The following is a 16,743-nucleotide window of genomic DNA, read 5'->3' as shown; positions in this document are numbered from 1 at the left end:
GCCTTTCCAGAAGGCCACTGCAGCCCAGAATCCATAGCTCAGTTCTGCAAGATCTCTGTAGCCGAGGACCGAGCTGTGGATTGAATCCATAGCTCGGTTCTCGGCTGCAGTGGCCTTCTGGAAAGGCCTAACTGCAAAATGCAGGCTGGGATGTAGCTGCAGAATAAAGATACTTCTTTGGCTGCAGAAGAAGTGGGCCAGCTGGGCAGGGCTGTCATTGCCGGAGGTGAATATTAAAAGACGTCTCCCAAAAATAAGACCTGGTGTCTTATTTTCGGGGAAATACGGGTAGTCTTGATTGGAATCACTGGGTTTTTAAATATGCTTTAACTATTCTATACACTAGCCTTTGACCCTGCTAGGGTTGAGATCAGCCATATTTTGTGTATGAGAATGAAGGGGGGAAAATAACCTTCCATAGATACTTATGGGATACTTAAAACGGCTTACAATTCCTGTATTGATGACAAGATAAAATGTTCTGTAAATAATCCATTAGCTGGATGAAAAAAGTATCATTTCATGTGAAAATACAGATAGAAATAATATAGTGACTGATGTCACATTTGCATGTGTACTTTGGATGGGATAAATTGATGTAGATGTTATAACAACCTTGTGAGCAAAATATCAAATTTTGATTTATCAGATCTCCTTCACAATTCTGGGTAAAAGCCAATAGCTAAAGGGATGTATTGTTAATTTCTAAAATGCTGAACTGATTTCTAGTTGATACTTGTTCTGATGATCTTTTGAGAACATCACACACTGAGGCATAGAACGATGTTTTGCAGTACAGCAGAAATTCCAAAGTTGCTTAGGTGGAATATTAATTTGTTTATCCTTAAATGTATTCTTCAGGAGACTCAGTGAATGAACATATAATATTACATCATACCAAAAATCAAGTCTGTGTAAATCTGCTCAGTTTTCATATTGACAACCTACTGCAAGTGAATATTAAATAAATGAGATAACATTTTATTTCTAAAGAGTAAAAGATTGAAATGGTGTGCTAATTATGATAATGGCTTATTTCTTTTCCTTCTATTTTTATTTTTTTGCATTTTATTTTAAATAGTGTAATTATTAGAGGTTTGTGACTCTGAAGACTTGTTAGCATTGCTTCTTATTTTATTCTTATCTCTCTAAAACAAGAAAGAGGACTCAGAGTCCTATATTCAGTTCATATTCCCAGCAAAAGACTGTATGTTTCCTAGATTGTAGGCCAAAAGAATACCTCAAATTTTAACCTAACCTAGCCAACATCAATCCCATTAATCCAAATTAAAGATACTTATTTTTCTTGGAGAAGCTAAGCCTAGCTTTCTGGAAGGTATAGCTACTTAATTATTTCAAACTGGGACGTTTCTGTTATTAATGTCTATTAAAACATAGAAATAATTGACATCCAGCAACTAATTTTTGGCATCTTCCCTGTCTCCTCTCTATGCAACCCCAAATCTTGAGTTTTCTATGTATTGGGAACATTAAAACATTTTTATCCTGATTATCCAGATGCATATTTGCTGGTGTGTTTATGGAACCTTCTCTTTTTGAAAGGTCTTTTGATGCAAATCTCTTGTTTTCTTACCCATCTCTGTAATATTGGAAAGGAATATATGTCTATTGATTGCAGCCAATATTTAGTGGCCAGTGTTTCAATTGTCAAAGATGTTAGATAAAATGCAACTAACCCATAGAAAGAACAGTGTTAAGCAGTGCTTTTTTTCTAAAAAAAAAAAAAAAAAGGTGCCGGAACTCACACACATCATACAACCTGCCTTGCCTACCCTACAAGGTTCCATCCAAAAAAGGTGCCGGAACTCCATTCTGGGCGTTCTATGAGAAAAAAAGCCCTGGTGTTAAGTATTCTGTATTAAAACTGAAATCTAATCTACAATGCTTTTCTAATATGCTTTTTTAATAACACAAGTGGAACGTTGTTGTCCATAGCTCAAATGATGTTGGTGGGACAAGGGTAATATTCTAACCAAATATTCATCAGTTATGGCTATTTCCAGAAGATCCATCTACAGTAGAATATGCACCAGTATAAGAATGCACACATTGGGGGAGGGGGGGGAATATAGGCTACATTCCTACAACTGATAAGGGACAAGGCAAAGAAGGGAACGAAACCAGGACAAACTAATGGCTTAAATTGATTAAATTCAAATTGATTAAGCATCAGTATTATTATTTCCTGTTAATATTTAATATTTTTTTTGTTTATCACATTAAAAGTTATAATGTGAAGCAAGCTTTGGAAATATTCCAGAAATTGGTGTGTGTAATATTGCTCCTCGACTTGATTATACGTACTTCATTAATCAAATTATCCTTTGTTTTCACATGATTTAGTTGGACTTCTGGAATCCTTTGAATTTTTATAAGTTTTTCAACAGTCAATATGGAATTAGAAGGAGCAATGAAGTATTGTAGAATGCTGAAGTTTATTAGCGTTATGATCAATTCCTTGTAAAAATAATGGAACTTATTAAGACTGAGAATCTTAAAAATAGTATTGTCCCACATTAAAGCTACGTTTAATTAGATGCTTCCTATGGAATCTACCATAAGAATTGGTTGATGCAATCTTCATGTAGTAAATGCAAACATTAGTGTGATTCAGAATTATCCTATTGATCAGCCAATCAATACAACTGTGTAGTACACTTACAATATTCACATTTTTCAAATCTTCATTCAGAAATCTGTGCTTTTATTCAGAACTTTTCTGGAGGAAAAGAAAAGCATGTTGAAACTAACCTCTAAGCCCCAGTGTCTGGCAGGATGTGGAAGAGGGAAAAAGCAATCTGATCCACCCTGCCCTTTGGGAATATCTTGCGCATGTCTTTACAAACAGGTTTGTACAAGCTGCAAGCATATGGGCTGTTCGGCTATGGAACGGCCTTCCAGGCATGTAGACTTTTTGTGGAGCAGAACAACACTGGGGGCAGGAGGGTAGCTTTTGAAGGTTACGTTTGTGTTGGCTGCACTCCTGGCTTAGAGAGAGGAAAGGCAATACCCTAAGGCTATTTCTGGGTGGTGGTAGTTTCAGCTTGAAGACATGTAACTGCTTGAGACGAGCACATTTTTGTATGGTGTTTTGTGTGGGTTTCCCTCCCCCCCTTGTTCTGGAACTCCTATTAATTTTTTGGTGATTATTTTTAAACCTTTGGCATAGAGTTATATCCAATCTCTCCTCTTCCCATAAAGCTTTTAAAAAGGAATTGCATAATTTGGATTTTTTTTTTTCTTTAGAAAGCAGAATTAAACGTAAGGGCTAGCCTGCACTGATGCTTTATTGTTTTCAACTAAAACCCTAGGCCTTTTCTTCTGGTTTAAATATTGACGGTACTGCTATAGATTGCCCTTGCTAGGAACATATATTTTGTCAACTGTCATAAGGATCCAGGGACAAAATTGCAAGTTAGAGCAAAGATTATATCCAACCTATGAAATGTTGAGCACAGTTTTATTATAGGCAAAAATTCTAAGGCCAGATTATATTTGGAAGATGTGCTGAAATAAGAACGTTGGACAGGAAAGTGAATTATAAACCTAATTTCTAATTAAAGGCTTAATTTACAAACTGAAATTCAGTGACAAAAATGTAACATTAGAGTAAGAAAGATTATCTCCTGTCAAGTATTATGCTGTGAATTAGATTTTGCCAGAATCTCAGCTGAGTGCTTATTTGGTAAACTATATGTATGAGGCCCCATTATGACTCCATTTTGCCTATATCTGTATTAAAAAGGCTTTCTTCAAGAGGTTTGAAAGTCAATATCATTAGCTTTCAGTCTACGAATGGTATCATGAGGGGTCCTTAGTGCTCTCTGAGGTAGGTTGTTTTCTTGCAGATGCTTCATTACCCAAATTAGGTAACATTATCAGTGCTCATCATCATCATCATCATCATGAGCATTGATGATGTTACCTGGTTTGGGTAATGAAACATCTGCAAGAAACAACTAAGGTCTGAGAGCACCAAGGACCTCTTACCTCAATCCTGAGCTACAAATATTCTCCTTTATTGAATGGTATCATCATATAGAAAAAAAACAAGTTACAGCTGGTAAATGTTGATATTAATAGTTTGTCATGTTCTGCAAATGCTATCAAAACTTAGTTATTTGGAGTTTACTAGCCAGAAACATAGATGAATGGCAGCTTGGGGAATGAGCTGCTTTGAATTAAACACAGACATTTTGGAGTGCCACTAAATGAAAAGATGTAATAAAAACTTGATATACCATACTCATCCTCCTGCTTTAGATTCATTCACCCAGAAGTTTACCTTCTGTGGGGAATTTTGCAGGGAACATTGTCAGTTCAGGTGTGGAAGAGCTTTTAATGTTGTCATTACATGCCTAAAGCTGTTTCTTTCCTCCTGAAATCTATTGGTTTACCATAGTAACTTCTCAAACTTTATCTTCTTGTTTTTCACAGTTTAAGAAGACCATGAATTCTTTTGAATTTCTTTTCAAATTTACCATTAATTCTTTTGAAATATCACTCTGATAGTGATTTCATAGCGAGCCTGGCTGAAATAATGGGCAATTGTTCACCCATGTTTTGCAAGCTGCTAATAACCACCAAACAGCTTTTACCAACAGTGTTTAAGGAAGCCATTAGTCCAGACATGTCAAACTCGTGACGTCATGTGACATCGCGCAATGTATCCGGACGGTTTTGCCATTGCTGGCAGTGGGGTGGGCGTATCTTCTGGATGACGCATCCGGCTGCGGGCTGGCAGTTTGACACCCCTGCACTAGTCCAACGTCTAGTCATACTTATGTGTTGTCTGCAGTGGTGGGATTCAAATACCTGAACAACTGGTTCTCTGCGTGAATGCAGGCCTGGGCCTCTGAGGCCTAGAACAGACTTCCGGAAGTGACATCCACACACTTCCTGTGGGCCGTTCTAGGCCTGGGAGGCCTCCTCCAGGTCTTCTTGGCCTAGAATTGACTTCTAGAAGCAGCATGGGTTCAGCCGCTTCTCCGAACTCAACAACATTTAACTACTGGTTCTGCCGAACTGGTGCGAACCAGCTGAATCCCACCACCCATTGTCTGTAATACTGCCTGCTTCAGCAAGTTTGAATACCACGACTTTTGCAAAGTCAGGGAGTGAACAGTGACCATCACCTCAACCATCATGTTAGTCATGCTTTATGTTGCCATTCTGTTTATTGATTAGGATGGCTTGATAAATTCATTTCATAATACTTTTCACTCTTTTTTATTGACGTTGAAACTTGAAGTATTGTTTTTTGAGTAACTTTTCAGTAATATACAAATCAAAATCACATTTCTGGGCACAAGAAGCATGTGTCTCAGGTTTTAGAGATGAAATTACAGTCCTAAAGATTTAAATATATATATATTCCTTTTTCCTCTGCAATATGCTGAGTTACTGTCCCAGCCCCATGAAAGTGACTGGTACTTTGGTTGATTTTGTTGTTACATGCACTAAAAATAGTTTTAAAAAAATATAATACCAATGGAAAAAGCTTTTTGATTGTTCTTAGTGTTCTCTTCTAGCTTTTCCCTCTTCTATTCCCAATAGAAAGTCTTTAATACATATTTTTTTTCTAAATGATGTTGCATGTGAAATTGGGAATTTTACTCTGTTCTCATAATAAACAGTCATTTCATGTGAGGTTCTCCCCTCCCTTTTGGTGGATTCCAAAGCCTTTGTACCTTTCCTGGTTACTGATTGATGGTTCTGTACTATGTTTCCTTTAATTTTGCAATAAACCAACAAGGAAGCTGAGACCACAAGTTTACAGAGGATGATTTATTTACTCAACCAGATTTGCAGGGATGACAGAGTCAGATTTAGTAGTTTCAGTGTGGTCCTGGGGAGGGCAGGAGATGTATTTGAGAAAAAAGCACCATAGAAATAACGTTCTTATTCATCCATATAGAAGCAGATTTGACTTTGTTTCTGGAGCAGTTATCTATGAGAAACTGAAGGGGTACAGGATTACACAAAGATGGACATTAACTATTAAATTACCAATTTTCATAAGTTTCAATCCCCCCCACAATATTTCTGTTAAGATATTATTATTTTTTTTGTTTCTGCACAGATAGAACAGGAAATCTGAGAACACCCTTAAAATAAACTATATATGATAAAAAAATCTGTGTCTTCAGTAATCACAGTCAAAATGATATGTCTCTGGTGTGCCAGCTTCCTTTCCAGCTCTTCCATAGAGAAATTTCCTCTGAGCTGGTATAAGCTGGTATATCCTCTGATATAAGAAGGCAGCTTGAATAGAAAGATTATGCATAAAAAGTGGTACATAAGGCTTCCTATATTATACTGCATTTTGGTGTTTTATTTCTTAAGGTGGCTGCATAACCATTAAGAAATATCAGGTTGGTTTATGAAATTAAAAATATCCAAATGAAATCAAATACCATGTAGTCCTAGATCACCAACAGACATTCTCCATGAGAAAATAAAACTTTAAGAAGAGATGTATGTTAAGCAATTGATAAAATTGCAATTTTGAGACTATTGCCCATACATACTTTAAATACAGGGCCTTTCATACTAAGGAAGGTATGTAACAGCTCAAGTAAATAAGTTTCAAATATTATTCATTGAATATTATATATATTGTAACACATTAGTCAACTCCCCTCTAGTGGATTTTATTTTTACAAAATATTTAAGCTTATAGGTGAGCTTTATAAGTCAAAATCTAATATTGAAGTGAGTAAAGTGCTTGGATACTAACTGATGTTTAAAATACGCAATATTCTGCCTTGTATGCTGTTCAGTAATTAAGCAGTGGTGTTATATACTGTATTTGGAATTTCTGAACCATCCTCAACATGGAGTTCATTCTAGTAATTTAGATCCAGGGATACAAAAGTAGGAATTATCGTAGCCAGATTATGCTGTGAACCAGATGTAGGTAAATGTAGGCCCTCTTTCCCACTGTTCTGTCCAGGACCTTCAGTGACAAGGTGCTGAAACTGTTTCAAGAAGCACTGGCAAGATAGATACCTATTTCTTTATGTGTTTGGGCAATTTTCATTTGTGTATAAAAGCTGCTGCATGAAAGTGTGAGGCCTAAGTAAAATGTTTGGGTTTGTTATTGCTGTTGTTTCAGTTCACAGTAAGGATTTCTACCCAGAGGGCATTCAAGGAAACAAAGTGAAAATGAAGTGGGAATGAAAGCATAAACTCATTGAGAAATGTTATATTTCTTCTTTTTCTGACAGAAAGAAAAATGTTTCAGATCTCCCACCTAAACATACAGTAATTTTGTAATAGAGTGGCAGAAAAAAAACCTGTATATAGATAGTCCTCAACTTTTGTCCATTTTGTTAGGATGGTTTGAAGTTACAGCAGTGTTGCAAGAAATGACTTATATGACTTACTCTCAAAGTTACAACCATCATACACACCCCTGCGGTCATGCGATTGCGATTTGGTCACTTGGCAGCCTCCTTGCATCCTGCTTCAATGGTTGAAGCATCCCGAGATCACATGATTGCAATTTGCAACCTTCCCGGCCATCTTCCGACAAGCAGAGACAATCATGTATCTTAACATCCACAGTGATTCCCTTAATGACCATGGCAAAAAAAAGGGTAGTAAAATAAGAAGCAGTGATGTGATGCCTCGCTTAATGACTACACCTCTTAATGATGAATGTTCCAGTCTCAATTGTGATAATAAGTCGAAGACAACCTGTATTGTGATTCTGAATTGATGTAGAGATAAAGAGAACACAAAGAATTACAATTAACTTGTTTTGAGAATTTGGGAAGACAAAGAACTTCAGAATTGGATGATCAGAGATACTTGGGAAAATGCAATGATTGAATACAGGCTATTCTCTGGTTTCCCAGCTTTGGTTTAATAATTTGGAAAAAGCTAAAGCTATTTGGAAATGTAATTGTTTAGTAAGTGAGTAATTTCTATATTAAATTATAATTATTTAGCTCTATATATTTGTTGGTTTTTTTTCTTATTTCTCTTTTATGCAATTTATTGGCTGTGCCAATCTGTATATACCAGGGGCTGTCAACCTTCTTCTGAAACTTTTTTTCTTGGATTTATCCATGGTTGGCCTACCGGGGGGTCAAAAAGCACAATAAATCTCCTGCCAGTAGGTGTTGGCGGTTGTGACGCATATTTTGAGTGACGGAGCCATAGCAGAGGGATGAAAGAGCCACATGCGGTTCCGGAGCCGCAGGTCGTCGACCCCTGGTATATACTATTCTTTTCCAAGGATCTTAAGGCAATGTAGATGAAATTACTTATCTTGTCCTCGTAGCAACTCTGTGGGCTGAAACAATGTGTGTAGCCCAACCAGAGAAGAGGAGAGAAAGCAAACAGAAAATGGAAGGGAGAATAGATATAACAACAAAACACATGTGTGCATACGTGTGTGTTTGTGTATACATATACAAACACATATACAAACATATACATACATATATACATACATACATACAGATACATATATTCATATTAAACCTTTTCAAGTCTCCAGCTGTAATGAAGTATTTTCTTTGTAACTGGAAACTAGCAGAAAAGGACTTGTTTAATGAAATGGACTACGAATTACAGAAATTTAGTTTAAAAAAGAAATATATAAAAGTGATGTGACATGAACAAGCATACAATGGTACAGAACTTAGTTTACATTGGAATAAATTTGAAATGACCACATCACACATGGGTTCTCTTGACATTTGTGAATAATGTAGTTAGTGTCAAACATCTGCCAATAAAAACTTTAGACCATGTCATAATGTGGCTGCACATTCTGTATATTAATCTAAAATGTTTCCTATTCCTTTTCTTCACAACTCTTACTATTTAGTCTTTATATTTCTGTTCATTTGGAACTGGTATTGGATTAGTATTATTAGTGCTTGCTTTAATATGAATCTATACTAATACTGAACCACTTTAGCAAATATTGTTATGTGAAGCCATCAATATTCTATCATGTTGAATTTACTACTGTGGTGTTGAAATATGTATTCTGGATTTGTTGTTTCTTTGCCTCTTGTAGTAATTCAAATCTCTTCTAGTAATGATGGTAGCAGGATAGAATTTATTTATAGATGACAAGTGGCCCCCAAATTGTGTTTATTACCTTTTGGATGTCCATCACTTGCCCAACAGGAAGGAAGGAAGGAAATTTGCCAAACTTTATGGGAGGCAAAGACTCTTAATTGTCACTATTAGACTGACAATGACAATGAACTCTTCATGCGTGACAAAAGGAAATAATCTGGTTAATACTGCCTGACCCCCATAAATTTGTAAAACATATAGTCTGCCTAGCTTCAATTAAGGGGCCAAACTTAACACTTTTTTATTTGTGGCAGTCAAAGACGAAGGGAATAAGCGTATCTTTATGAAACAGATACACAGTCTAAGCCTGAGTCGTCAATATCTTGAAGCTTCTTCACTAGTCCTTATAAGGCTCTCAAGAACCCTAGGAAAAGAGAGTTTTGATTCCAGATTGAATTTCAGATTTCTGTCCCAGTGCTTGATGATGAAGATGAATGGTATTTAAACTGAGATTATTATTTTATCTTTTGTCTAATTCTTTATTGTGCAAGGATGATTGAAATTACACAGATGTAGCCAAAGTTATGATAATGCTGCTTTGGAAAGCTATTGCCAGTTTCTGAGTTATACAAGGAGGAAAGGTACTGTTATGCTAATATCCTTCATCTAGCCATTGCATGGCTATCAAGTTGACTTCTGTAAGAAGACAAGTCCTGGAATCTTATGTTCTGGCAGCAACGTTGACTGGCAACAGCTTTCCAAGTTTCCAGATAGAAGTCTAACAATACTTGGATTTGACTTTGTGCTTCCTGCATTCAGAATATGCGCTTTGTCATTATATTGTTACAATGTTCTAATTATATGAATCCTCTTGGATAACTGGATGTACAGTATCCTCCCATCTTAGCATACAATTGCAATGATGAGATGCTCCAATTTATTTGTAACCCTTGTCTTTTTCATCTTTTATTATATCATTTATTCACACTGTACCAGCTTCGATATCCATCTGGCTCTTGGTGTTGACTTAGAAAAGAATTATTTTAGTGATCATTATACAGGCACACTGCCTTGAGCCCTTGTAGCATTTATCACATTTCATTCTGGCTCCTCTTTGCTTTCTATTTCTCTATCACTTTTCCCTTGAACAGAGAGATTCCTTCCTCTTTCCTGCCAAAGAAATGAGGTATAATGTGAAGTTATTTAGTAATTTTGAGCTGAGTTTTGAAAGGATCTGCTCTCTTCAACATTTTATTGAGATGCTTCTATACTTGATCCAAATATTTGAGAAAGGAGTTGAAATGGTGAACATCATGGTGGATGTTGAGGGTTGGCTAATTTACTGTGTATGTCTGAGGTAGCTATTGTGCCTACCATGTAATTCTAATACTTTTTCCTCCTCCATGTCTGTTTGCAGGTAATCTTGACGAATCAGATTACCACATGGCTAAGTGATGGCCTTGCTGTACAGGCAGACCTCCTGTCTCCAGTTGATGACTCGTCCCTGTCTGAAGGTAAGCAATCCTTTTTATTACAGTTGAAACATAACTCTGATATACATCTCCTCAACCATTTGTAACATTCATGTTTAAGGAACAACCCCAATATAGTTATCAATATAAAATGAAACTAGAATTTAAAAAAAAAAATTCTAAAGTTTATTTAAAACCAGTAGTTTAATTGATCTTAAATCTACAGGTTGGATAGGCTAAGGAAAGTTAATTCATGATTGTGTTGATGGTTTGTTTTGAAATAAATAATGCAAAACACTCATTCAACTGGTGCATTACAGTTAAAAGCAAGGTTTTAGGTATTTTTGCCAATTTAGTATGAGTTGGTGATGTATTGACAGTAATTATCAGTCACTGAATTAAAAAACAGAAGGGTTTTTATTCTCTTTTGAATTTGTTGTATTCTCTTGCAATGTGGCAAAGTACAGGTGTAATGGAGACTAAGATTTAAAGAAACCTTAACCTTGCATCTGATAAGGATATCACAATTACAAACTTTGGGCAAAATGTTTCATTTAACCATATGTTCCTTCCCTTTCCTTTATTATCTATTTTATTTACAAAATACTATATAGTTTTGATTTTCTAGCATAGCGTCTTAGACCTGGAGTAACATGAATTCATACAATTTAAGAAATAAGCTTTGTTTCTAGATCTGTTACCTTAGGGGATGCAAGCAGTTCTTTGTGCAACAGGGATAAGCAATTATTTCACAGACAAATAGCTGAAAGACATAATTTTCTCATTCTGATGTAATAGAAGCCTAACATATCCTAGATCAAAAAGTAACAAAATAATGTAATTAACTTATTCATCAATTACTTACCTGTATTCCTCATTAGAAGACATTGATAAAAAACTATCTATAAATACTTACATACCATATATACATAGTTATTTGATTTTATACACTTCTGTTTGTCATGGCTGTGTGGCCCAAGAGGGGAGGACGGCTGCATCTGGTCATTGTCACTCATTTAGCACCACCCAGGAAGCACGTGTAGCTTAAGGAATGCGATGGATGCAGATGACTATTGAATTGGACATCCAGTTATGAGGCCACTGCTGTACCCCCCATAGAAGTTTTGTATATAATTCATGTGGATTATATAAGAAGTAAGAGATTGCTTCTCTTTTGTCATGTTCTCATCATATGCTAAATAAAATAATAATAGTTATTTGATGGGAACACAGAGACATCTATTTGGGAAGCAAACAGAAAATATACGGGTAACATTCATATAGAAAGTGGAAGATTGAAAGAAAGTAGCTATATACGGTATTGTAGATTGAGGGGTGGGAGGAGTCAACAAGGAATGGTTTAAATACAGGACAAATTATTACCGTTGAAAGAAAAGTGCTTTTCTCTGGTTAAAGAAGTGAGTTAAAAATGTGAAAGTGGCCTTAGGGTGGCTTGAATTGTACATCCCTGAGCTATAGTAACTTTTACTAATTCTTGTGAAAATGACATGTACAAAGAACTCTCAGAAGTTTTTGGTTCTGCGGAGTTGTTTAAGGAAAGCGTCTCAAGTATAAGATGTTCCAGCATGTTAGAAACCGAAAAACACTTGAAGGAATAACATTTTATACATGGTGGGTTCTTCCCTTCATTGTTACAGCTGCAAACTTTTAAGATCTATTATAGACTTGTTTGTACAAGCTCTCCATGAGTTTGTCTCTATATTCTGTAGTAAAATGATTCATGATTTGTTAAGTATTTAGCTATACTAGAAAGTGTTAAACAAATCATAAATGATTAAGTAACTTAGCAGTTGTACATCCATAAGAATTAGCTTCCTGCAATTAAATATGTTGAATTGATAATAAAATACCTGGAATTAGTTATTCAGTTTATTTCAGCTGACAGACTCCAATTTCTAAGAGCATCAGATTTCATCTTGCCTACCAATATCTATCTTGGTATTCCCCTCACTAAGTATTTTGTGTTGAGGGAACAGAGAGAAAAACTAAGTGGGTTGGTTTTAGGAGAGACAGTGGCATCACACACTTTAACTTCTGTAGGAGAATCCCAGAACCAGGGGCAGGATTAGATGAGAGTTGCCACCAATAAGAAGTCACCAGGCTCTGGTGTTCCAGAGGAAGCATGGAAAGCTGAGCCAATTAACTTCCAGGGTTGACTGACTTAAGCTGTGGTGAGCTCTCAAAGTTCCATGGCATCATAGGACATGGAAAGATAGTGCTGACCTTAGTACAGTGCTACTTGATAACTGGTAAATAATAAAAGTGTTTCAAAATGTTTTATCCGTGCATACCTAAAATAATTCCCTTAAAAAATAAACAACTGGGGGGAAGGGGATTATGTTTAAGATGTTAGTGGAATTATTCTCTGGTAAGTCAGGTCTCTGTGAAAGTGATCTTTCAGTTATGCACTCAGGTATGCTCTAGCATTGAAAAAGATTAAACATGTTTGTAACTTTCATAGTATCGCATAGCCTCTATACTGGAACTTAACAAAGAGTAATTTTAACGACTGAAATATTTCATTGGCTGAAATACAGTATGTTGTCCAGCTTATAACTATTTGAAGTTGGGTCAGATGACAGCATTTTGAAAAAAAAGAGAAGTAAATTTGGAATTCGGTATTCATATCTTAAGGTGAAGGTTGTGAATTCTAACTTCTTCTAAGTCACCATAGGAACCTGTGAAAGGGCAAGAGATTATGCATAAATAAACACTGCATCTCTCTTGTTACAGAGAAGTTCAGACATGCTGGCTGTCTGCACATGTGTAATCTATGCTTTGTTTATTTATTGGCATCACACTGACATTTTAGCTAAAAGATCCATTTTATTCCAAATAAAGCTGCCAGGAATTAGAAAAAAGATCGGGGGAAGGAGGGGCTGTTGAAAGAGATGACTAGAAGCGAATTGTGTCTGAGTGGCCTTAACTGATTACATACTTCCTCCAAGGCAGCTCTGTACAAATGGATAAATGCTTACCTGACTACCAGAGGATAAGCAGTGCCTACTCTAATCTCCATTTTCCAACATTCTTTTTGTTTTGAAACAATAATATATAACTACTTGGACTTCATTTGCTTTTCCTACTCCTTTCAGTTTTCTGAATCTACTTTTTCTGATCCTCATGTAGCCCACACTATTTCACCAGCATTTAATTCCCCTGGTGTCTTTGTGCTCAGTATTTAGGTTTAATGTATTAAAAATAGTATACTGTCCACATCCTAGGCATTGGAATATTAATTAGTTTTCCTACAATATTTCAGTGGTTAGTCTACTTTTATCACCTACTGTTACCTATCAAATCAAAACACAGAACATAAATAAATTGTTTGGAAAACAATCTTATTGATGCATTTGTTTTTATACTTATATACAAGCTGAGACATGTTAGAAATAGAATACATAATATCCATTCTTAACATATGTTATGGAGGCTAATGTGCAATTTCTATGCATGGGGAAATCTTTATTAAAAATGGAGGAAATGGTTTGGTTTTTATTTTTCTTTAATTGTAAACAATTACAGAGTTGCAAGGAAACTTAAGTATTCAATTAAACCTTGAGGGGCAGGATTTACTATGTCTGACTGCTCTATGTGTTTCCCAGATGCTTGTTTAATTGTCATTTTATTTTTCCACCTCCTTAAGAAAATCTGTCTTATATTATAGCTCATGATTAGTTACTGTTGTTGTTCAAATACATTAAAATGTCAACTATTTCTCTCATTAGGAGAGGGAAAGGATCAAGCTAGTCCTTTTCAAATATATATTACTCATTTCTTGTGCTATTGATTACCATAGATTAAATAACCATTAATGCTGCCTGCCAATGAGTGGAGGGTAAGAAAAAGACCATCATTTGGCCTGAGGGGAGAGAGACAGAGAGCCATTGTGTGCATCCTGAGCCTTAAGGAACATATTGTGAAGTGAGAAAGATACTGGCAGTAAGATTGGTCATTAAGAAGCACTTGGATGCAAGGATATCTCATTTATTTTTCTATTTACATGACTATGAGAGGAGATTGGAGTGCAAAGGAATGAAGATGGATGGTTGGGGCCTGATTTTAAGAGATACATCAGGAAAATTGGGGAGAAACAAGCATAAAGAATAGCTTGGCGGATAAGGAGGGAAATGCATCCTGGATGACAATGGCTAGCCTTTTTTCATTTTGGACTTAAGTGATTGTACTGTGACAGTTGTGATGGTAGCCTCTCCAGCTAAAATTTCTGCTCTTCAGTGCTAGGTCAATTGTTGTCACAACATCTGTTATCCAGTATTTAATCCAGGATAAAGGTACTGCTCTGGCTTGTGTCATAAAGGCCTGATGTAAGGTGGTGGTGCAGGGGAAGGGTGGTGGTACTGGTGAATTTATATTGATTTCTTCAGTTCTTTTTCCTAGAACTGGAACAGTAAAGGGAAATGATATAATAGCACACTAAAATCAGAGGGTAGAGTGGTCTGTGGGTAGACCATCTCACCAGCAGATGCTGAAAGTATATCAATTTTGAGTACTTGTTGCTGCATTTCAGTAGCTGTGACAGTACAGGTAGTCCTCAACTTACAACCACAATTTAGCCCAAAATTTATGTTGTTAAGCGAGACAGGTGTTAAGTGAGTTTTGTCCCATTTTATGACCTTTCTTGCCACAGTTCAGTGAATCATTGCAGTTGTTAAGGTAGCAACATGATTGTTAAATGAATTCTAGCTTCCTCCTTGACTTTGCATGTCAGAAGGTCACAGAAGACGATTACATGACCTTAAGATACTGCAACTGTCATAAATATGAGTCACTTGCTAAGCTTCTGAATTTTGATCACGTGACTAGGGATGCTGCAATGGGCGTAAGTGTGAAAAAGGGTCATAAGTCATTTTTTTCAGTGCTGTTGTAATTTTGAACGGTCACTAAACAAACTGTTGTGAATCGAGGATTATCTATATGTGAAAAGTCAGCATATCGTTCAGCCTGCTGTCCTTATAATTCTGAATTATTTTGATGCAGTTTTGACCTGAAGCTGTATCTTGGAAACTGGAGAAAATTAATACTCAGGACTTAGTTTTCCTTTTTTAGTGACCCAATTTGGTAAAATTAAGCTACTTTCATTTCCGAAGCTTTCTCCTTGTGGACCAGTGTAGTCTGTCTTCCTGGGTGATCTCAGAGTAATGTTGGATTACTACAAACTTCTTGCCTTTTGAAAGATCCATGCCTATGTTACCCAAGGAGGAGCAATTCAGAATCCTCCATGATGATCATGGACAAGTTTTAACCAGTATATGGTCCCATGTATGGAGAAAAAGCTTAATTTGGATTTGATTTCTAGGGAGCTGGTGATCTGAAGTTTAAAGAAATCCATGTAACTTTGCTATCATGAGCAGATTGTACCTTAGATTTTGCAGGTATGGAATAATCATTAAAATAATCTAACACAGGCACCGATGGATTCAGTTGATTTCCTGAGCAGGAAATCTTGCAAAGCTTTATCAGTCCATTGTTTTAATATCAAGCTGAGAACAGTGAAATGGATAGTATGTCAGAGAATTCCAAATGGAGATACTCTTGGGATGGATCATATCAAATGAAGAGTAAAGTTAAATGAAAATCCACTTGAATTACTTTACTGCAGTAGAAGCAGCAACCGCTTTGATTTCACTGTGTTGCTTTTCACTCAAGATTTTGAAGGGAACAGCCAATACAAAAAGATGCATATTGATTTGAACTTCGGGAATTGGGGCAGTTTATATGAATTATTTGGGGCAACTACTTGCCTTTTTAGTGGATTATAGATCTTAAAGATATGGACAGGATATGTGGAGAGATTAAAGTCATCACATGTTTACTCAGTCATTGCTCTTTTTGGCTATTTAATGCTATCATCATGGTGCTGATCTTTGTTAATATTTACTGTCCAATTCCAAGGGAACAATTGTTGTCTGTTCAATAATGAGGAAAAACTGGAATTAATTCTAGACAAATTGGAAGAGCTATAGGAGAATAGGAAATGGGCTTAGAAACTGAAATTCAAACTGCTTGGGTGGAGTTGTACTTCTCTCAAAAGAACAGGCGTGCAATCTGGGAGTGCTCCTTGATCTTCAACTGATAATAGAAGCCAGCAGTAGTTTGGCTTAATGAACAATTATATCTAATATGAGCAATTATGCGTAATGTGTCTGCTTGTGTCCCTTCCTGACAC

General features: G+C 36.1%; 1 protein-coding gene and 1 long non-coding RNA gene across 13 annotated transcripts in view; one reads left to right on the top strand and one right to left on the bottom strand.

Moving 5' to 3' along the window:
* Positions 1-16,743, top strand: part of RAD51B (RAD51 paralog B) — a 289,276-nt gene that overhangs the window by 85,165 nt on the left and 187,368 nt on the right. For all 8 annotated transcript variants that reach the window (XR_005554698.1, XM_039326853.1, XM_039326857.1 and 5 more), the window contains one exon: positions 10,481-10,577. Coding sequence is in view for 7 of the 8 variants with exons in the window: in XM_039326853.1 (XP_039182787.1) it covers positions 10,481-10,577 (97 nt within the window). In the remaining variant the exon portion in view is untranslated. The remainder of the gene's footprint in view (positions 1-10,480; positions 10,578-16,743) is intronic.
* The window catches only part of LOC120300613, a 119,085-nt gene continuing 108,197 nt past the window's right edge, over positions 5,856-16,743 (bottom strand). For all 5 annotated transcript variants that reach the window (XR_005554703.1, XR_005554700.1, XR_005554702.1 and 2 more), the window contains one exon: positions 5,856-5,981. This is a non-coding gene — a long non-coding RNA (uncharacterized LOC120300613). The remainder of the gene's footprint in view (positions 5,982-16,743) is intronic.

This window comes from Crotalus tigris, unplaced genomic scaffold, assembly GCF_016545835.1.
Source record: "Crotalus tigris isolate CLP2741 ecotype Arizona unplaced genomic scaffold, ASM1654583v1 scf7180000024346.1432988, whole genome shotgun sequence".
NCBI classification, from domain to species: domain Eukaryota; kingdom Metazoa; phylum Chordata; class Lepidosauria; order Squamata; family Viperidae; genus Crotalus; species Crotalus tigris.
The sequence above is the reverse complement of the archived record's forward strand: the minus strand, read 5'-3'. Positions and strand labels throughout refer to the sequence as shown.